General features: G+C 34.7%; 1 protein-coding gene across 3 annotated transcripts in view; it reads left to right on the top strand.

Moving 5' to 3' along the window:
* Positions 1-24,254, top strand: part of LOC149782110 (uncharacterized) — a 63,999-nt gene that overhangs the window by 28,547 nt on the left and 11,198 nt on the right. For all 3 annotated transcript variants that reach the window (XR_016414226.1, XR_016414227.1, XM_089933549.1), the window contains exons 6-10: positions 10,885-10,946; positions 12,575-12,611; positions 16,749-16,876; positions 20,130-20,306; positions 24,034-24,174. Coding sequence is in view for 1 of the 3 variants with exons in the window: in XM_089933549.1 (XP_089789675.1) it covers positions 10,885-10,946; positions 12,575-12,611; positions 16,749-16,876; positions 20,130-20,306; positions 24,034-24,174 (545 nt within the window). In the remaining 2 variants the exon portion in view is untranslated. The remainder of the gene's footprint in view (positions 1-10,884; positions 10,947-12,574; positions 12,612-16,748; positions 16,877-20,129; positions 20,307-24,033; positions 24,175-24,254) is intronic.

Below are 24,254 nucleotides of genomic sequence, written 5' to 3'. Positions count from 1 at the left end.
TGGTACGAACTATTCAAAGCTATCAAACGATAATACATTTACATGGTCTGTAAGCAGCAGACACTGCAGTCTTCATTACCAAAAGCCCTTTTACACAATGCATGTATAGGCCCCTGAAGACAAATTTGCAAATAATAAAAAATAAACAGCGAACATCGAGAACAGATATAAACGAAATTAGTATCATTGTGAATCTAAACAGGGAACACCAATAACATAAACAAAGCAATTGCATGTCAATGTCATAAAGTTATTAAAACTTAAATGTTGAACACTCTAGTATAGAATTAAACAGAATTTTAATCATGTAGTATTCCTCAGGAAATTCACTGGTGGCATATGAGCAAATACAAAGTTCACACATCACCTAGTATTAAAGTGGAATTAAACGTGTAATATTGTGTAGAACGATTTACACTTTCGAGACCCAAATAATGAATTTTCTGTCTTCAATTTGTTTCTATAGGCTCCATTTCTTTCTTTATCTATTGAATTACATTTTTATTTCTTTCTATTTTCTTTTTCACACTGATCTAATATTGATGAAATAGGTCACTGAAATAGTATCCCTAGCTCAGAAGAAGCTATGCCATCTTTCAGCTCATCTCTCTGTCAGACATAAACGCCTTTTAATCTTGTACCAATCTCGCCACAATTAGTAAAAATGAAAAAATCTAGGTAACATCTCATACACTGCTCAACGGAATTTCATCAAATTTGAAAGAGAACAATCTTGCTTCAAGACATTTAATATGTTAAAATCATGCTGATCTACTATTAAATCGAACCACTTCTACTAAAACTAGAAACGATTTGACAGAAAGCAGCCTGGAAAGAATGCTTTTCAATTTTAAACAAATGATATCATTCTACAATTAACGTTGAAACAATATACAAAGCTTTAGAAGACTTCTGAAAGCCATTCTCGTAATTTAATAAAACAGTTACAGAAATCATCCTTAAATAACATCGAAACTTGTTACTGGTATTTCTCACATTAATATAATAGACTGAGTTACCATTTGAGGGAATAATCTTTAAAACTCTGTGAATGCATGTGATAGAAATGAGGTTATTACAGTTCAGTAGATTTCGAAAACTTGATCAGACGATTTAACTTCAAAATAAGAAAGATTATCATGGATCTGATTTTTAGCATGAAAAGACCAAAAAATTGAATCCTGCCAAAATCAAAACTGTTGAACAAACGTACATTTTTAAATATTACCAACTACATATCATCTCATCAAATCGATCCTTTCACAGTAAATTGTTGCCATGGATACTCTTTATACATGTAGCGCGAGCATTTGTAGCATTTCTTACGAGATCATTGTCTTGATTATATTGGTGACAGTCCTCATCATTGTTATCTTACCCTGGTAGATGATATACTTTTACTGGATCCAGCTTCTTTAGCCGCAGAACGGAAAATGTATTTTCAGTGTCTGTATTAAAATGTAGCAATGTCATTACAATCTTACTGAATCAACAAGCAGGTTAAGTTGTTTCGTGCTCGTGGGTAAATTCAGAACTCTGATTGCGTGCCAGAACTGTTCAAGATTGGCATTATCTGGGTCAGTGTTATTGTAATATCAGTAAAATGCTCTACAAGAAGCACAAACGTATGCATTATACCATTACACCCTTTGTGACCTAAAGCCTAATTTTTAGACACACTTGTTGTCTGCATTATCACCACTCGTCGAAAACAGTTATAACTTGCTAGTATTATAGACGAAGACAAAGATCGTATTCAATATAGGCAGTACGGATTACAATGGCAATTAGTAACACGTGATTTAGACTGGTTTACGTAGGAATCAATGAAGATCAGTAGTGCTTATATCAGTCGTGGTGATGCGGTTGTTCATATTATTATCGAACGCATATTTTTCCCAAGTGTCGTAGTCGCGCGATAGTGAGTTTATATAATAAATTATTCATATTATTTTTAATTTTTTAATTCTTGCTATTATTCATATTCGTATTTGTAATTATTATTATTATTATTATTATTATTATTATTATTATATAATTAGGATCAGGGTAGTTTTTTATGAGCAATGCAATGGTGAATATGTGAATATTTTTTGTCCGTTTGTCTGAGAATTTATTTACGATTTCTGAGACTGGGGACATTATTTTGACTGTTTTTTTATAAGAACAGTCCACTACCAGAAACATGAAATTGTACTCACCTATAACGTTGGCAAATAGTGTCTCAGAACGTGTAACTTTATCCACATTTGATGCAGATTCTGCGAACATGGATTTCAGGGATGACATTAGTTATCGTGGTTCGTATGTTTTAATGAGAATTTGCGTCTGCATGACGCGTGATGTCATTGTTACGACCGTAACGTCTTTTAAAATCAGCTTTTCAGGAAGAGAAGAATGCATATTCATGTCGCTTACAACTTGATTCCAACCACTTAAAATCCTGTTTCCATCCATCTTTGAATTTCGTGTTTTGGTTCTCTCGCTTAGAATGTTGCATTTGGCATTGGGAGATACCTCTGTATAGATCCTAATGCATCTCAAAAGGTTCTAGCATCGAGTCTGAAAATCGAAGTATTTTTAATTATTTTATGTTGATTGAACTATTTAATAATCCAACCATAGTCAGTCAGCACCTTTAATCGTTTCAGAATTACTTCTGCTTACACATTGTATAAAACATCTCGACAAACTTCGAACACAGAAGGCATCTGATCTCGCCGACATAATCAATGGGATGTTAATTGTTGCATTAAATTTGTTGCTAAGTTGTCTTGCCCTGCATAAGCCAGTCCAGTCACATGATCTCATGCAATATTATCATAGATATACTACAATGCTACCAATGTGTGAAAATACTGGAATAAATTGAAGTTTTCAATAATAATTTTACATTCGCGAGAGATTTCATTTGACAGGAGAAACTCCTCAACCTGTAAGAATACTCACCCGTCTGGGAAGTCCACGGTTTTCTTGTAGTCTACTACTACTACTAATTTTACTACTGCTACTACTACTACTAACAATAATAATAATAATTGAAATTATGCCAAGCTTCTATGCTTTTGGGGTCAAAAGATTTGAACTCATCGTACCGGTAATTGATAGAATAAAAAAGTTTCCATACGATTACATTAGTTCCACATTAGAAACCTAGACAAAACCTTGTGACTGGCTTGCAAATTGAAGTCAGAAACAAGGTTTTGGTTTGGATTGAAATGGTCAAAGTCAGAATCACTGTAGCTAAAACGGGGAAACAAAATGTATGGCTGTGCACCATCATCAGAATTTGTGGTTTACTTACGCTTTGCCGAAGAAATAATATTACTGCTTTGGGATCAACATGACAAAAATCAAGGTGGCTATGACTAAACGAACTAATATGGTTCTCGCATAACAAAATGAAAAACAGTTTAATTCAGGTCTTTTGCTGGGCCTTCATATAAGATAAGGAAGAGTCCTATCAATTTATGGCTCAAAACGTTATTGTTACTTAAGAAAAATAGGTTCTTGAACAATAAAATATGTCTTAGAGTAAGTTTCTTGACCAAACTTTGCGGGTCGCTTGGGAAATAAAACTTTGCATTCTAAAGATCAATAGTCAGTGATATAGTAAGTCTGATCAGAAAAATAAATTTCTGCGCAGATAGTTTAGTCAAAGACCGTATACTTTGACCAAATATATAGGTTATTGAGTTTTATTAGTAAATAATTTCCAGAGTAAACCATGTCTTACAAGTGCCTACATAGAGGACTATTAAAAGCTGGATGTGGTATTAGCTGTACTCATTTCATTTATAGACCCTGAACTTGTCATTGCCTCACAGGCACCCTTCTATATCCATTTTCAAGTTATGTCCCCTGTTTTGTTGTGGATTGACTATTCAAGTATGCTTCCACTCAAGAATGTTTGATTGATTTCATGGACTGAAATCACATTTTCTTTGAGCCTATACATAAAGAAAACCAAGATCTATTTCAGTTTTTCGCAATATTCAGGGAAAATGTTACGTGCGTGAGTTTTGAAAGCAACCGTATACATAGCCAAAAATTATTGTCTCTTAATCATTCATGAATACTTTCCTGGTAGCCTCATGCTCATAAGATTCTCCTAAAATCAGAAAACTAATATGTAACTAATATTACAAAATTTGAAAATGCCTAAATAAAGAAGAAATGGCAAACACAGAGTGAACAATAAACCATGTCATAATTTCATTGCAAAATATCTTATCTAGTTTATTAATAGCATCTTTTCACTCTTAATCCTAAGAAATTCAAATATACGTAAAGAAGGAGAAACCCAAAAGTTAATAGGTAAATGTACATATCAAAGAATATAAACAAATGACAGGCAAGGAGGATGTCATACTCTGTTTCAATCATGATGGTTACATAACGCACAAGATATCCCTTTTCATATGTTTCTATAATGACCTAATTTAAAGCCAAGCTTGTTAGAAAGTACCTTGAACATGTAAGAGCTCTTTCAAATATGATGTTTCATTAGCTGAGCTGGCTAAGATTATGGGAACTTGTGATTTGGCCATGTAACTCGCGTACATTATCCAGCGTCCGTCGACATTTACATTCTGAATATCTCATAAACCACTGCATCAATTTATTCAAACTTGGTAGGAATGTTCGTCAGGAAATCTTCGAGAACTGTTTGACAGTAGTTTGCCTAGCAATGATTTTGCTTGCATAGCAACTAAAAGGGAAAACTTATTTTCATCCTCTTATGTAGAATGACTGAGCAAATGTTTTGTTCAAATTTGGTATGAATATTTGTTTTGACAAACTCTATCAAAATTATGACTTGGTTGACTGCCAAAGATTTGGTTTGGTTTCTTTGGCAACTATGTGGATAAACTTGCTTTTACATTTCGAGAATGGCTGAGCTAGTTTTGATCACATTTTGCAGGAGTGTTTCTTTGGACATGTTTTATAACAAATATCCCCATGGTTGGCTTCCATTGCAATGGTTTATCTTCCATAGCAACCATTTGCAAAACCTATATTTGACTTCTTCTCTCGAATGTCAGAACCAGTGACGATCAAAGCTGATAGAAACGTTTTGATGTTGGTGTTCATATTTTGAGATGAACAATTAAAACCTGGTTCGATTGGACAAAACCCATTTTACTTTCTGAGGTTTTTGTCCGAATCCATAATACATCACTAGAATATGTGTATGGAAATGCTGTATAAAACAGTTTTGTTTCCTTGGCATTCAGGTGGAAAAGACTTTTTTAACCTTCCTGTTCGTAGACCAGGATAGCGGCTAATTTGATAGCGTGCTGTCTTTCGTCCTACCCTCCGTTAACACTGGTTTGTTATTGCCATTGCTCCTAAATCAGTTGGAAGATTCTCATGACACTCCACACATACATTTATCCAATAGTCTGGTTGGTTATATATAAAAATGGTGTAAATCAGACATCTAAAATGGCCCGCACAGAAATCATCTTGAAAATCTTGTTTTTCAAGATGTTTTTAATACTATTAATACATTATCTGCTACTGTTGCTTTGCCTTTGTTTTCCACGACCGAGAGTCCCATCCAAGCAACATATTCCTTCCTTCCGTTAGGATTGGAAAGTTCTAGAACTGGATAGAACAATATTCCAGTCTGAATCCTACGTCAAAGGCCACAGACGAAATTTTATCCCCTTTTCCTTGGACTACGTATGCGCTAGTTGTGTGCAAATTGACTCATCAAAAATTGTCTTCGCTCTTGGTTATACAATTAATTATGTCATTCCACCGATCTCTTTGTTTTAATCGAGTGTTAGTCTCTTCAGTTCTTGTTACATGTCAGCATTATCTTTGTCATTGTAAATTGCTGGGGAGTTGTTGCGCATGCTTGGCAAGCTGTATCAGTGTTTTGTGAACGTGATGACAGAATCGGGTCTTCCTGAACATCTTTGTTGTTCTAATCTATCTGATGTGAATTCCTTGATAAGATCATTATCAACCAACCGGTCTTTTGTGGGTGATCACGCATAGAAATCATTCACTTTTTATCCACCGGACACTAATTAATGCAGCTCCATTATCGATGTAGGGAAAGGGATCTTCTCGATACACAACCTTTCCCCACTGTTTTTATGCTAGCAGTTAATTCCGATGACATCCGTCATTCCATATGTTCTGCTCTAAGATCTACGAGGTGTGGAGACATTCCTTTCTAGAAACTGAGTTTTAATTCCCCCTAACGACATGATGGATGTTCCCCCACCCTGGGTTCAGTGTAGTATAGACGTTACAGGTCATGGACTTGTCTCGTCTCATCTGGTCAAGGTCAATATGAACGAGGTGGACAACACTTTTTTCCTCTATCAAAACGGCGTGCGCAATATTCTTGTTCTCCTATAAGGTTCTCTAGTCGGGGCAGCCCCATCATGACCCATAAGAGGCTTTGTGAAGAGGACAACCCCATTTCCACAGCGACATCTCTTCACAGATACACTAGGAGAGACAGTGATGTCTTCCCTCTGGAGGGACATAAGGACGATGGAGTTATTTCCCTTATTGTGGAATCGAACGAGTTCGCTGAGTAACAGGCTCCAAAGATTCATATCCATCCATCGAGGTTTTTAGCCTCCTCTTACATGTTGGGTCAGGATGTTTGATAAGGGGGTACATTAAGTTCACTGTCTTCTTTGCTTCTTGTGTCTGAAGAATTAGGGCTCTGAGTACACAAATATTCTTTCTAATATGGATACACTATTGGGGCAGCAGCGCATACAGACATTATGTTGTTCTGCATTCTACAATGGTCCAGAAACTAACACACAAGACTTCCTTGGGACAGCAAGTCACCAGGAAAAGGAGGCTGTGGTCTTTCCCATTTTGTACATTACGACCTTAAGTCTTTGCATACAGCTATAGAATCCACACTCTGAATTAAGCCCCCCACCTCCACCCGGACGCTGAGGTATCAAAAGTGATGATTGTGGTTGGAGTATGATCTTGCCTACCAGGGAAGACCACCGATGTCTTGGAGTTTAAGGCCTAAACTTTAATCTCTGCCGTAGATTTCGGCTGCCTCCTTCACTCTCTTGAAGGATAAATCATTGTCTACAGCAGTGCTTCAGCACTTGCTGGATATTGTAGCAAAAACGTCGACAGATGGACATTGTGTCTATGGAACTCTCTGTACAGCTGCTACACTATCACCGCGACACTGCTTTGGAGATCTCAAAGATCTTGCTAAACCACAGCAATAATCTTAAAAGATCTGTTGCTATTGAAATGGAGATGTTTCTCTGGAGCCTCATCAACTCCGTCCCGTCGAGTTTTGGGATTGAGGGACTATCAAGCACGATTTTGTGCAGTCGCTCCGGTCCTGTAGAAATAAGCAGGTCTAGCTTCAGCGATTTCAAAGCAGCCTCATTTCAAACCTCCATATTGCCCGTCGTTCACAGGACGAGGCAGCTGAGAACACCATCGTAGAAAGTCTTCTGAATTCTGCTCGACATCTCCGTTGGATTTCGGCTAGCCCTATGTGCATTTCTTTGGCTGCAAACAATGCATGGGTTGTTTACATGCAAGAGGATAGCTACCATCTTTGTTTCTGGGCATATCTTTCACAATCTTAGAATCCGATCTTCTTTAACAGTCCAAAAAAGCGCATTTAAAAGGAGAGACATACATCCTGCTGCGAAACCATGTAGTAGTAGGGTGAGAAACAACCAAACGTCGATCTTCTGTTTATCTCTATATGCCTTTCCTCTTTGCAGTCAGTATCTCCACATCTCAGCTCATCCCGGTTGCTACCCTGTGTCTTTAAAAGGTCATTGTTCAGTGACCTACTCGACCTGTTAGTGGACGATCCCAAAAGATTACCAAAGCAGATGAACATTTTGCCAATATCTTCATGCTTGGTTATCTCAAGCGATCAATCGGCCAGGATCAGTTTTTGTGGCAAGGCTGTAAACTGCATTGTTAGGACAAGGATGCAGTCCACTTCCAATGTTTGTGATGCAAATGGAGAAGTTTCTGTTATTGGTTCAGTTCGAAATGTAATAATCCTATCTGCTCCCCTTTTCTTTCCTTTCTTTTGGAAGAGACATAATGCTCTGTGTCTACCATTAAATGGCAGTAATATCAAATGCTCTAAGGTTCTCTAGGGGCCCTCCCATTAGGTCACACAAATTATTTATGATTGCATTATATATTTTGAACTTCTGGTTGGTACTTCTTTGTTATGAGGTTCATTTTTATGACTATAGATTATAATGGTAATTTTCAGACACCATACATAGCTTCAAGAAAGTGTGTTTGTATTTTGGGATGAGGTCATTTCACTGAGTAAGCATGCCATTGTGGTCTTTTGACGTTGGAAACTGCAAAATAAATAATTCGACCCTTGTTCTGATTCTTAAATTGCGTCTTAGATATTCATATAAGGGACGTGTACTTGAGAATTAGTTATTCCTAGCTAAATAAACCCGTCCTTTGTTCATAAATGCCTAAATAAAGTCGTGTGCATTCTTTGAGTAAAGTCAAAATTCCTATTTGGAACCGTTAAGTGAAACTTCCATCAGGAACCTTATCCTTGAAACCCATTGGCGTGTCCGAAGAGAAGGATCTGGCTTTATGCTCTGTCAGTTAAAAAGCTGTTTATGGTTCAACGATAATTAAGAGTTGGTTTCTTTTCTCTGCCAACTTGGGTTTCCGGCCCAGAAAAACTGCAGCAGAACGTCATATCAAAATCTCCAATCTCATTCATATCTGTCTTGAGAATAACTAAGATAAATTACTTGGTTTAGTTAGGGTCTTCAATTTTTTCTGGTTTCCTGTAAATGGAAAAGGAAAGGACTGAAGCAATTCTTCCTCTATATAGTAAAACTTCTCAACCTTGAGATTATTTCTAGGTGCCAAATCAGGAATTATCTGAAACTCTTTTCTCACCAATAATCCATATCTGTGAAACAAAGATCTTTATTTATTTTAACATTTCACTTGGTTACTCTGCTATCTTTGATGGCATTGATGATAGAGAAGGTTGAATTAAGGTAGTTTAATTACATTGTATTTATAACAGCATCCCACTGATAATTAAAATGAGTTTACCGGACATGCAACCTGAACCAATAGGTCTTATGCATGTAGGATTTGCATGTTTTTTAATATAAAAAAACTTTTCTTTTATTCTAGTTCCACCCCTTTATTTATACAAAAGACGCAATGAACGTGATAATACCAATGAGATCAACTTTTAATTCAGTCCAACAATAGAACAAATACTTCCGCACGCCAGATATCAAAGAACCGTCGGTACTTCATTAGACTCGTTCGCTTTTACAGTCTATTGAAACATTGGAGCAAGAGGGGATATTGCATTTATGATAATTACTCTGAAACCGAATAAACAAATATAACTAAATCACAAGTTTCAAATGATAAAATACGTATTGCTATTTGTTTATTAACATACTGCCTTGACTAGACTTAAGTGACATTTTCATTGATCGAAAGTTTGTTGAATATATTTAAGAATAAGAATATTGTTTGGAAAGACAATGTAACAAAATATATGACTTCTAATTAACAGTTGATAATTTCATAATATTGATTAAACTTTCCAAGTCCTATCTATCTTTTTCGACGATAAAACGAGCGATATATCAAAATTTCAGGTACCAATGTTGAACGTGATTTTCTTCAAGTTCAAAAAATAGGAATCAGATTTGGTGGGCAATTTCTGGATATAAAAGATAGGATTGTGCCTGACTCCTCGTTATAAGCGGGTTCGCGAGTTATCAGAGCGCGAGTTATCGATGGAGTGTTATAGTACTTTAATTACAATTAATTTCTACTCCCCGAAAAACTGCACGTCTCTGTTATCATGAGTTGGGCTTAAAATGAAAATGGTTTTAATCTTACAGCATGGCACTTCAGCAATCTTGAAAATCTTTTAATCGCTTCTCCTCATGAATGGATGGTAATACCAAGAGGTTTCGTAATTGACTTTTTATGCTAATTAGTTTTAAATGAAAATGGTGTCGTTTGCACATCCAATAAATCCATTATATGGTTGTATCAACATTGGGGTTTTCCTAAAACAAACGTATTTTTAAAAGTATCTTGTCTGCTTCTTTTAATTATTTTGGAACATAATATCTCTTAAAAAATCAATAACAACGACAAAATAGCCAAGCGTGCATTTTAGACTAGAAAATTTTCAAATTTTCAAAGGATTATTTCCCCATAGAAGAGAGAGAGAGAGAGAGAGAGAGAGAGAGAGAGAGAGAGAAAGCCGGTAGCAGTCACAGATTCACGTTTTTGATAAAGGTGAACTGGGTTAATAGATTATATACAGACTAATATACCATTTATTTCTTGAAATCCTGTTTCCATCAAGGACAGTCTGGCCACATTCTAACTATAAGATTTATGTCAACTGATCAGTACGTAATCCTCAAACACAATAAGGAGCTTTTCATAGAAGTTTGAAATATTATGGAGTCATTCTCCGGAACAACATGCCTGGAAATGTAGAAGTCCTATGAGTTTCAATTCTCATCCACAATAAATTGGCAAATGGTTCATAAGATAATCATTGTTTCAGTTTTAAATTTTTGAATTTGATTTAAATTTCTTTAATAATTATCACACAATAGGAACAAAATGTAATAACAATTGTCATAATATTAAAATTTGTTTAGCTTTACATCTACAATTTACTTGTACTTCATCTATGTGTTTTAAACGCTTAATCTACGTTTGGAATCAAATATTTATTACAAAACGTTTGGGTGTGAGTATAATTTGTGCGTGTTTGTGCCAGAGAGATATATTTTTAACAATGTGGATAGATATTTAATTAAAACATGTTTCATCATTAATTAATTTCATTTGAAACTTTTTTTTCAGTTCATCTTTATCCCATGAATCAGATGTTACCACAAGTGCTCCCACAAAATCACATATAGTTGGTAAGTTTAAATTCAATGTTAAAATTGAGTTTTACGGGTAAACTTTGATAATATGTTCTTTTTCCTGGGTTCGTAGCAGATATTTTATTGTGTAGTAGCAAAAAAACTGGTCAGACCGCATCAAGAAAAAATATACCTAGAGTATTTGATGGTGTGTATGTGTCTATACCCCTAGAACATATGTGCCGATTTTTAACTCAATATATGAATGATATTTCTATTCTACATGCGTTTAGCCAACTCTGTAAATGCACATGAAAAGCGTTAATATGAAGATACCTTACGATAGAAAGAAATTTTATAGACAAATCAAAAAGTTCGTTTTGGATGACTAAGTATTATAAAATAGTAACAAGGTGTATATATGTCCTTTGTGACCATTTTTAAATTTTTTTTTTCTCTCTTAAGTCGAGCATAATATATCGTGGCATTGTCCACCTGTCTATCCATCTGCTAACATCTACTTGTCCAGCCAATAACTTTGTAATGGTTGCAGAGATTTTCATTAAACTTGACCCATCAAGATATCATAAACAGAGGGCGTGTCACGTACCATGCCAGGCTTTCTGCTGAAGGGCAGGGGCAGGCAAAGTAAAATGAAATTCTGTGATTTATAACATTGTCTGCAATATAACGTCTGAACCGCTGCATATATTTTAATGAAACATCAGCCAGTTATGACTCTTAAATAGATGTGTGCTGCATAATTTTCCCTCTGTTCAAAATCAAGGTCACTGCAAGAGGAAATGAAATTCTTACACTTTCATCCCTGTCTGAATTATAACGTTCGACTCATGTCTATTTCCACGAAACATTAACACAATATATATCAAAGTTGTTGAACTGTTGCATACCATGCCTATCCACCCCCGGTTTCAAGGTGAAGAACCCATCAATGGAAAATGTAACTCTTACTTATATCTATTTCAAAGACATGAATACATTCTAATCAAACTTTAGTATTTTTACTTGACATTGTCTCACATTTTAACAATTATACTCCGTGCCTATTTTTCAAAGCAAAAAGGAATCATGAATGTTTGTGTCATGTTTCCGTATCTAGACTGTCATATTTTACCGCCACCATAAATATTATGATGAAACATTATTCAGGTCCAAACATTATTGTACAACAGTCAATTGTATAACTCAAACATCAAGGTCATTAGTAGCGAGAAGGTAATAAAAAGAGGTATCATGGATTTTCGCAGTGATGCGCATTTAGATGACAGCTGTTACAGAATGTTCGTAACATTCCCTACTGATGTTGATGTACATCAATACAAACTTTGAACAGATTCTCACAATTAATACAGATTAGGAAATTGCGATCAATAGAATTCGGGACAAATCCTTATCTTTTATCACCTAGCATGGTGTGTCCCTTTGCAAGGCATTTCTTTCGTTGTCTACGCACAAAATAGTTTTTTTTTCCATGCTGATTAGCCATTGAATAACAATTAGTCAACCACTTAATACTTTGAATATAATGTATTCTATCTTTTTTCCGTTAACCTAAATAATCATTAAAGGCTTTACAGGTTCGATCATTTTTTTAAAAAGAGAGTGGGTCATTTAGTTTTATATATAGTATGTCATCATTAACTATTTTCATTCCTATTTTCCAGATACATCCCAATCAAGTGGAAAAAACAGTTATATAGAGTAATTGCATTTTGTTGTTTTAGTTTATAATCGTAGGAGATCACTGGAACGTGCTCAGTGGCACCTACTATCAGAAGCCATCAAAATATAATAGTATAAGTTGGTGTCTATGCAGCAGATACTGTAATGTTCTTGCCAAAACTGAATTTTGTACAATACTTGTGTAGGTAATGAAAGACAATTAGCAAATAAAATATTAACATTGAATATGATAAAATTATATAAACAAAACCAGTATAAATGTTGTGAATCAAAACAGGATCAACACGTATATAACAAACGAAATGCATGTCACGTTCATAAAATAAACAAAGACTTCAAAGTTGAATAGAGCTGTACAAACAAAACAGGATTTACTGCAATATCTCCCAGGACACTGGGAGGTGGCGCATGAGAAAAAAAATTATATTTACATGTTTCTGTTAAATATATATATATATATATATATATATATATATATATATATATATATATATATATATATATATATATATATATATATATATATATCAGATTTGTATACTGTGAATACGAAAATATATTAAAAATATCATCAGAATATAAAATAAAAAAATATAGAAAATGTTTCTAATTATGGTTTCATATGTTTGAATGATATACAATTATGAAACCATAATAAGTAACATTTTCTATCCCAAATATATTTCTATGAACTCCATCTTTTATTTATTTATATTCCGTTTGATTTTCTTTTAATTTTTTCTTATTCACATTATAAAATTCTGAAATAGGTCATTTAAATAATTTTTAAACGACTCCCGAACAGTTTCATTTGTTTCATCCCCATGAAACGGAGTATTTGCCGTCTTGGTTTTGCTGTATTTGTCATAATGTCCTTTTAGATTTATGCGAATGCAAATTATGCAAATTATGGACAAATATGATCACAGTCATTAATATTATACAAATTAGACAAAAAGTACCTTGAAGACGACCCTTCCGCTAGCCTAGTGGTTAGATCGTCCGCTCCGGATGCGGAAGGTCGTGGGTTCGAACCGTGGTTGGGTCATGCCAAAGACTTCTAAAGATGGTACCAACAGCTGCCTCGCTAGACGCTCAGCATTACGAGGTTAGTGTTTGGACTGGTCGGCCTGGTGTCAGGATAATGTGACTGGGTGGGACATCGTGCTACATGTCTGTTACATGATGCCCCCGTGCTAGTCATCGATTTAAACTGTCACACTGCAGACATCATATCGATATAACTGGAAAATTGTTAAATCTACGTTAAAAATATAAATCACACACACACACACACACACACACACACACACACACACACACCCCTTGAAGACCTTTCTTATTTTATTATCATGATGATCTGCTATCTAATATAAACATACATAAACCGAAACTTGAAAGATATATTAATAACTTAATATCCAAAAAACTCAACATAATTAAACCAAATTTGATAGAATATGAGAATAAAAATATCGACATTGAAAGTAGGCAGAATTTTACAGAATATGGGGATAAAAATGTTGACCCTGAATAATGTAGTCAGAATTCGACAGAATATAAGAGATAAAAAATATTGACACTGAAAGTAGTCAGAACGTTCAGACTGCACGTAAAAAATGGTTGGTAATTTTATATCACTTTATAATTTATGATCTGCAGAAATTAAGAGATTCTGTTAACTCACAAGTGTTTTGATTCCACCTTGGTATTGTGTCCTATGGCCATGATTGGGGCCGTATATACATCATATATTTCAATTGTGAATAAGATTGAATATAAACTATTTATATAACTTGTGTTCTCCCGAAATGTAGGTTGATCTATTAATATTTGTGTAGATAAAACTTCCTTAACGACTAGCAATCGTATGATTCCCCTATGACAAAAAATGTTAATTCCACACGAAAAGAGTCTATTAATGCATACCTGCAAATGACATAGCACAATAGTTCTGATATAAATGTAACTGTTGCTAATGATGACCCACAGTAGTGGAAATATGAATAGAAGTGTTGTTCGTCATGTCACACAATAGTGGAAATATGAATAGAAGCGTTGTTCGTCATGTCACACAATAGTGGAAATATGAATAGAAGTGTTGTTCGTGATGTCACACAATAGTGGAAATATGAATATAAGCGTTGTTCGTCATGTCACACAATAGTGGAAATATGAATAGAAGCATTGTTCGTCATGTCACACAATAGCGGAAATATGAATATAAGTGCTGTTCGTCATGTCACACAATAGTGGAAATATGAATATAAGTGTTGTACGTCATGTCACACGGTAGCGTTGATGGAAACGGAACGGTTGCCAATGTTATCGCTCAATTGTTTTAACATAAATGGAACTATTATATCACATTCTCGGCAAAATGTTAGTCCTGGATTTTCTGTGTATGAGGTGATATATAATATAAATGTCCCTCTAAACACTGATGTATTCTTATAGCTTTGACATAAACCTTTAGGCATGTATACTGCTATAGACCAGTGATCGATACTCTATCTTCTATAAAACATGTCTGTCATTTTAAGCATCAGTTCAGAAAAGAAACTAATGATTACTACTGACTTTACTTTCACAAGTGCAATCTAGGCCATTCAATTGATGAGAGGGATAAAATCCATTCTTCTGAATAAGGCGAAGGTTTTCATAATTATAAAGAATCGTTCTCATATGTGTATAAAGACGTATTTTGTTAATTAAGATAAGGAATTCTCAACCACAATCTTATTGTGGATCAAACATAATACAAAATGGCTTGAAACATTTTCAGTTAGCCGCTTATCCTGCAGGGGCAAGTGACAAGACACATAAGCAAGTGACTTGGATCTTTTACATGTCCTTCATCAATTTTCCTCATTCTATGCTGTACATAATACTGAATCTGCTTTAAATACTACTTCTCCAGCTGGATGAACAGTTTTGATAAAGTGACTTGCTCATTCTCGGCAACCTTTCGTAAATACCAGCAGACAAGTGGACATTTTCAGCCCTTAGTCCTGTATTAATGACGCGAAGTATTTTTGTCAAACAATTGTTTCAGAAGTTTTCTTGCATATCAGATCATTTAATAGCATTTATGTAATTCATGACAAATATAATTCACACAACTTTAACAGTCTCCTTCTACAAAATATTGCTAAATGTTACAACCCGTAATGTATCCTGGTGTACATTATAGCGTATTTTCAACATAAAAGTCTCATATTTTAAAGACTATTTAACCGGCTTTATATTACTGTATCTTTTACATTAAATTGTCACATTTTTCTCATTGACATTATACAGTTTATTCTCTCATCTGCGTAACAATCGAGAGACACAGGTACCTCTTCTAGTATCAACAAATACATAATTATTTTCTGAAATGTTGATAAAAGAAAAATAATGTTAAAACAAGTTAACATAAATCTGAATTTGTTTTTCCTTAGGTAAAAGTAACCATCCTTCTATTCATGAATAGGAATTATCAGTTAGTTGCAATTTAAGCTGGAAATCTCAGGCTGCATATCGTTCTAGCTTGACGGTACATGATGTGTAATTCAATAAAATTTGTATCAGATGTGTTTAATTGCTATTTTTTATCGTCCAAACCATTTTACTTGGAGTCGGCATTTTAGTCTAATGGTAAGTGTGATTGCTCGCTATACGAATATCCTCACTTCAACTGTATTGTGCCCCTTCCTAGCTGGTTGGACAGTAAAAACATATTGACTGCTCTGCGATGTGAATTAAGCATCTTCATCCTAACACATGACTACGCTCCATGTTTTACTTAATAGTAACTCTGACATTACAAATCAAACTAAACCAAAACACAATCAGAATGTTCCATTGTTTTGCTGCAAGGAAGATTTTCAACTCTAGAGTAACATTTATTTCTTGAAATGTTGAATAAAGGTTTATGCTGGAGGGGTTTGGTTGACAATTAAGGTCAAAGATCAAGGGGTGGTGGGCATTTGTGTGTCAGTTGAAGTTATCTAGCCACTAGCCTCCAGCATAGCTTTTCCAAACATTGTAGTCTAATGGTATGTTCACCAGGTTGTAACACACAAAACTATGGTTTGCATCTCGACAGCAGCTATTCTGATTGGTGGGTGCATTTTATTATCAGTAATTAAAAGTGATTCCTATTTTTTGTAGATGGACTCAAGTAATCCATACTGGAAGCATAATCATTTTTCTTGTCATCATAACAGCCGTGTCTGTCACATGTGTAAAGTGCTACGTAGACAGAAGATTGCGGACATTGAATAGGGCTACAGAAAGAAGTAAGGGCTCAACAAATGACCTATCAGCAACACCCACAAATAAATGTTGTCCAATGAAGATTCTGCTGACAAGTTACTAGTTAACTCTGACAAGTCAGCCATACCTACATAGTATCATTATTTTCGTGATATTAGCAATTGTCTTCGTGGTACCTTTCCGTTTAATATAATGTACTGGGTTGATATTTCGTTGTTTATAGTACCAGACGTAATACCACCACTCTGATTGCAGAAGAAGGCATATTAGATCTTGTCTGTTTGTCTGTTCATTTGAAAATCCTTACTCTTGCAAGAACACAACAATCTTTGAACCTCTGAAATTTTAAACATGAAATTATGTAAAATATTACCATAGCTGCATGTTGGTGACCTAACTATATTATTAGGTCATAAAAGCAATTTTAAAAACAATTTCATACAATTTTTAAAGTTTTCTCGACTTTTACTTTTTTGGTTAAAAATCCTTGTTGTTAGCACAGTTAAGCCAACTCCGCATAAGATAAATACAGTTAAGGAACATATTTTATTTAGCTGACCTTATTATACTTTTGGGCAATCACCATAATTTTTTACCTTTCGATATATTTTGAACTTTTGAAGAAACGACCTGAGATGGATAAATGAAATTTTGTTTTCATGTTGTACACATAGGTAAAAATGGTTTAAGTGAGACACTGGTAGTTGAAATGAACCAAGTCCTATAGTAATTATGACCGACCATCCATCTACCCATCTGTCAGCAATTTCCTGGAAAAGCTTGGTTTGTTTTGCTTTTATTCGGATGTTTAGTGGGTTGTATGTCCGTATAGTTTGATTTCCAGCTCTCTGAATACTTATTTATAAGTATCATGACCCTTGATATCAAATCCTTCAAACTTTTGTTTCCAAAGCTTACTCTTTCGAAGAATTGCTAGACTTTACACCAACATTTGGCATGCAGCTTAATCTGAGATATTGAATGAGCTTGGGTTCTCTAGTTCTGTTAGATCATTTACTGTAGTTATGCACCGCCCTTTATACAAATCTGGCATGCCTCTTTATATTATCTAGATCTTAAATGACTTAATTTTTCCAGCATTCCATTTCACCATTTACAGAAGTTTTATTCCCTACTTGAGTGTCCTCCTCTCATTGATTTTTCATCCAAATGTTCCACACAGATTTGTGTTCATGATGCAGTAATCTTAATTCGAGTGACCTCTGATGTAAGCATCAACCTGTCATATATCGTTAAAGTTAGCATGCACAGATAAATTGGATTGATAATTGCATTGTTGTGAGTGACCAGGTGTTGAATGCGGCCAAGGCTATGATTTTCAGGAAAATTATGTTTCACTTTGCTGCTTCACGACACAATTCACAACACAGAGGAAAAATAGCAGTCAACTTCAAATAAAACTCGTCCAAAACGTGTAGAATAATGCCAGATATGGTCAATGTAGGTGCGTATTTTCAATTTTGAGGTGTATTATCAAATACAAAGACTTCCCTCGACTGTTATTTTCTTTCAACCAAACAGCTTGCTTTTTCTCTTCAGATCTTCATCAAATAAGAGTCTGGTGAAGACAAAGCTAGTTTTCCTTGTAACATATAACGAATATAAAAACAATTTGGTTGGCTGATAAGATAAGGTGATGTAATACATTCTTGTGATGATGAGAGAATAGTGTCCTGTTTTGATGATTTTAGATGGTGTTACCTTTCCCTTGGACCTGATAGCAACAAGACTAAACATCAAGCTCCCCTTATATGCTTCCCGAGTTCCAGACCAGGGATTCATCAGTGGATGCTTTCAGCCTGAATTGGGATCGTCCATTTGCTTCCACCTTAACACAATTAAAGATAGTTACACAAGTACTTCATAAAATAAGGAACTCCACTGCTCAGCCCATTTTGCTAGTCCATCTGTCACCCCAAAAATTGTGATTCAATGAAATTATCGACCTACTGGCAGATCAGCCAAGAACTTTACCACAGAGGTGGAACCTTCTATCACAGCACAAGGGCTGTCTCCTACAAAACACGCCGCAGATTATCAAATCTCGTTCTTGGCTCATTGCAAACTATTTCTTTGCCAGTACAATTTTTTAAAACAATGTCATTAAGTGTATCGTTCAGTCTAGGAGACAGTCTAAATACAAGATCTCTGGTGGCAAATGGATAATCTTTTGCAATTGGTGTAGTAGTAAATGCTTTAATACTATCTGACCCTCTTTAAGCACTGTGGCTGCTTTTCATTTCCTTTTCGAAACGAAACAATTCTCCATTTCTTCTATGAATGCCTATAGGGCAGCCCTTTCCAACATGCTCATATTTTCGAAGGCCGTATCATTGGTGCAGACTCTCACATAGCAGGTATTTTGAGTTGTGAAGACAGGTGTCGCACTTAGTAATGCCTAGATGTAATTACTCGTGTTTCTTGTGTTCTCGAATTAAAAACCTGTTTGAACCTTTGCATGAAGGGTGACTATTCCTGGTTGTTTTTCTTCCCCAATCATGACGTAACCAGCCTCTCACTGAACCGACAAATTCAGATTCTCAATATCAATAGGTTCTTTATTACTTATATTTTAATGTATTGTTGTGGGAGAATATAGCGATAAACTAAATTTAATGGTGCAGTACTAATTGCCTGTTGCTGTTATTTGATTCCCTCCTCCCTGCTCGCACTGATATGTCACTATTTCATGCTTTGTCCTCGGAAAATAATAATGAGTAGTGAGTATGGGCAAGATTACTATGAGTCGGACTCCTAATCTTTATGGAGTTCAATTTATTAGAGCATGAATTCTCATCACACGGTCGAGGGAATTTTTACGTCTGGAGTGTCAGCAAAAGTAGTATACAAGTATTGGATCATTAAAATTAGTTAAAACATACACCATACTCATATAATAAAAATGAATGAATTAACTCAAGGTCATATAAGGGAAAAGAATATCGATATTAGGGTCTTTCCGTATATTATGCTATTACAAAAATGTCAAACAACAGGCTGAGAAAATTTTAAAATTAACAGGAGTAAATAAGATGAAATTTAGTAATGATACAATCTAACTAATGACATGGAAAGAGGTATATGTTCAACAAGTAAATCGCTATTTTTTATGTTGCAATATTTTACATAATTAGTGATGTTACCAGTACACCAGATGTATTATATAAAACTGCAACACTAAAACAGGGACTTAGCTTTCGAAATATGTGCTGCATGTAGATATGTCAGTTTCATAATTACTATTAACTATTTTAGATGAACATGAACCATTACACAATCACAATGGTGCTACTTACATACCAATGGAAGATTTAAATGTTAACCGATCCCTCGTGGCTGGTGAACTGCAGGAATCAGACCAGGAAAATCGTAACGGGAATGTTAATTCAAGTCCTGAATCCCCAGAGGGACAGTGTGAATCAGAAACTGAAGGTAACATATCATGCAACATATTTTTGTTGTCAGCTGACTAGAAGAAAGATGCAGTAAACTAATAAATTATCTGTATCCATTGAGAAATCTCAACTTTAGATATTTGTATCAATGTCTAATGTGGAGTTGCGTCATCGATCATCGATTTGTTTCCATTACAGATATAGTTGTTGGCTTTGAATTTGTACAAACATTGCATGGGAAAAATGAATGGATTTAGTCTGTAGTCACAGGCAAATCGATTTGTTCCTTACTTATCAAATGCATTAGTAAGGGCCCCTTTTTATACTCTACTTATTAAATAGGCACTTTACTTCCAACCAAATTTCAGGGCAAATTTTGCAGAATAACGGTAGTTAACTATGTCAAATTTACACAAAGTTCATGAATCTACTATACATTCAAAAGCTCTAATTTTATATTTTCAGTTAATTCACTTAAATTGATACATGTGTGTTTGTGACATGCTCTGGTATATCATGGTTTCATTTTGTTTTACAAATTTACCATATGTTAGAATAAGCCAACTATGTGGTAGTTCTGTGGCAGCATATAAACCAGTACTGATAACTTGCCGTACATATTGTCCTATAATATATAAAGCTATTACTTGACTTATTAGTTTTCCCTTTCAGTTATGAGGATTGAACACAGAGTAGACTACTGACAGATAACATCCACATCCAATGTTACAATGCAGATATCTAATGCATGACCAAATATACAAAATTAATTTTACATATAGAAATGAGTTTCTTTGTGGTTTATCATCAGTGGAAATTATCCACCAAATAAAGGTGAGCTTTTAATTCAACCATGCCGATTCATACGTTGTTCAGCAGGTTCTGGCCCATGAAGGAGGTATCTGGTACAGGTAGTGTGCTCTTTGAAATATGTCTTCTGCAGAGTCAACAATGGTAGCCAAGACATTTGTATTGCCCATTCTATCAGCCAAAATGTTTATGTAAGGTTTATGTAATAATATATTCATTACATGATAATTAACTAGAATATATAGAATGCTATGAGAAAATCCCACTGCATACATTTTCCACTAACAAGGTAACCATTTCAAATTGCTAGTTTGCTGCGTTAATTTCAAACCCTATTTGCAATGGTTAAAATTGTCCTGAACATTCAGCAGGCATAAAGAGTTTAAATACTGTCATACTGCATTGAATTTGACAGCAAACAGTCTTGTTTAATATTTTATAACTAATTGAGAAAGTCATTAACACTTTTTATTATTTGCAAGAATATAAAAATTTAAACGTTTTTTTTATACAATCTCTACTTCTGACAACATCTTCCTTTTTTAAACTGTAAATCGCACATTAGTGTGAAGCGTGACAGAGATGTTACATTTCTACCTGCGTCTGCATCATCAACAGCATCTTAATGCTTTGTTTGGAGTTTTCATTTACATATAATTCTTAAATACCTTGATAGAGTCTCATCATAATTCGGACAAATCATTATTAATCTAAGACAAGTGATCCTAAGACAAGCTATACAGCCCTAAAGGTCTGATGGTGAGGTGATGGTCACAGTCATGGAAAAGTTCCAAATTGATGTTGATTAAGGTTTCTTCATTTGCTAATACGAGGGGTTGGGGTTGGGTATTTAAAAAGTTCTGAATATTAGTGTTATGCGTTACAGAGTTCTTTATTAGTGAGCACTATATCGATCCACCCCTTCTTGCACCTTTACACACTTTCTCAGTTTGAATAAAAAAGTATTAAATGCCATTTTATATTCACCTGTTGATATATTGGTGATACAATTTAAAACTTCACCTCTAACCGCATGGCGACCATCGCATTGTGTGCCACTCAGAACAGGACTGGACCAAAAACGACTCGCAGCTAAATCAGGACAGTATAAACACATGACTTTACTTGAGTGACTGGATATTTGTATGACTCCATAGTGTAGCCAAACTTTGTGGAATACCGAACTACGCATCCCAACACTGGCGCCTAAGGTATCAATTTACTTTTTCGCATATATCACCCGTTGTGAGAGAATTTCTAAAGCAGCAAATCATCCAAACGTCGCCGTGGCCTTTTTACTGTCCTGATTTAGCTGCAAGGGTTTTTTGGTTGAATCCTGTTATCAAACATTAGTTGAGTGGCTAACAACTATTGATGGGTTTAGCTACTTCCCGATCACTAAGCGCAGACAATGAACCACATCAAAATTATATGATGTAACAGAGAATAACAACTGTAAACTTCATCCAGTCCGCCTTGATATGACTCAGAGGTCGCCCTATGGCCTTGATATCACTCGGAGAGTGTCCAACAGCCTTAATATCAATCAGAGAGTATTATAAAAGTGCCCAGATATTTGCAGTATGCTCTGACGTAAATCGTTCTCCTCTGACATTCTTGTATCTATGTCATTTAGTAATGTCATGCCTCATGCATATATCTAGGATCTATATTAGATCCTTTAATAGCATGTTATTTTGTTTGTCAATCATCGTTAGATTTATTACCATGTTCAAATAAACAAAAATGTTATAATAATATATTCGTAACTTTACAAATGCCCTCTTATTTTTTAAACCCTTTGATGGATATTGTTCATACTTAGAATGAGTCAATATGAAGCTAACATTATACTTGCTAGTCCCTTTAACATTGAGTTTCAAGGTCACAGTCATATAAAATTTGCTACACGTTCTGGTTTAAAACGTTACTTTATTTTTTCACGCTTCTTAAATATTTTGATAAACTTTGTTGATTATATGAATACACGTATGAATATTTTTGCACATAAGTACAATAATGGCTATATAGGGTGAATTAAAAGCTAAGATCAAAATTTGTAAGTTTTTGGTTAAAACTCTTTCGTCAGGTTTTCATTTGTAATGGGATATAAAAAGAATAAACGGATTATTATCAAACCCAATTCGTGCATACATATGAAGACTTTACTGAACGAAAAGTTATTATGAATTTAACCAGACTCATCATATGAGTATATGGTGGCAGTATGAGAGAAATTCAACGATCTGCCATCCATGATAGATTCAAGATTTCAAAGCTTGAATGAAATATTTTTAATGCACTAATCCTATGGACGTGTTAACTGGAACATCTGAGGAAATATTTTTGGTATGCTAGAGTATCTTAAGATAGTTTCAAATTGACTCAGCAGTTGAAAGGACTACAACGGGACATGAAACTGAATTTTTGCAAATTCTTTGCAGATAATCATTCCCTTTGAAGGATCTAAAAGACTCGTTTTTATTTCCTGTTATCTTGCTGTCTGAAACAGTTTTGTTATTATGTCCGATATTATTATTATAAACTGTTCAACAAAATCATCTTATTTTGGTGCCTGCCTTTACAATTGTAAATCATCAAATTGATGATAATCATAGACCAAATTTATTTTTATGGCTGAACGTTTATTTCAAATTCATTTCAGAATTCTCAACAACTAGGCATATGTTCTGATCATTTTATGGACACCTGGATTATATTTAGATTTGATTTGTGTTCGAGTTCCATATTTGTTTTCAAATAGGTTTGATTATCATCATTTGAAGGTGTGATGAATTCAATAGATTCAGCAAGATATCTTGTGTACAGATCAATAAACTATTTACCGTAGTCAATTGATTAGAGGAAACTGTTCATTGATAATAAAATGTAAAGCAACTGCAAACAATAGTTTTAGTACCAACTTTTTTAATATTCATACCTTTGCTTAACAGGTATGACTGGGAGCCAAAGTAATGATTCCTTTCATGCTGCTGGGCCATTTTGTAGATGCTGTGGCCTTCACTGGACAAGATGCAAGAAACGCAACAAAGAACAAAGAATTGCGCCAGTACAGCCACAGCAAGGAGTTAATGGTATGTGTAATCAAGAGTGGCTAGTACCAGATATTTTAATATCCGTACATTCGCTTTCCATGTAGAATTATAGACCCCAG

Source organism: Sinohyriopsis cumingii, chromosome 15 (assembly GCF_028554795.1).
Source record: "Sinohyriopsis cumingii isolate HCF-2022 chromosome 15, ASM2855479v2, whole genome shotgun sequence".
Taxonomy (NCBI): Eukaryota; Metazoa; Mollusca; class Bivalvia; order Unionida; family Unionidae; genus Sinohyriopsis; species Sinohyriopsis cumingii.
Note: the sequence above shows the minus strand (reverse complement) of the source record. Positions and strands in the feature narration are given on the sequence as shown.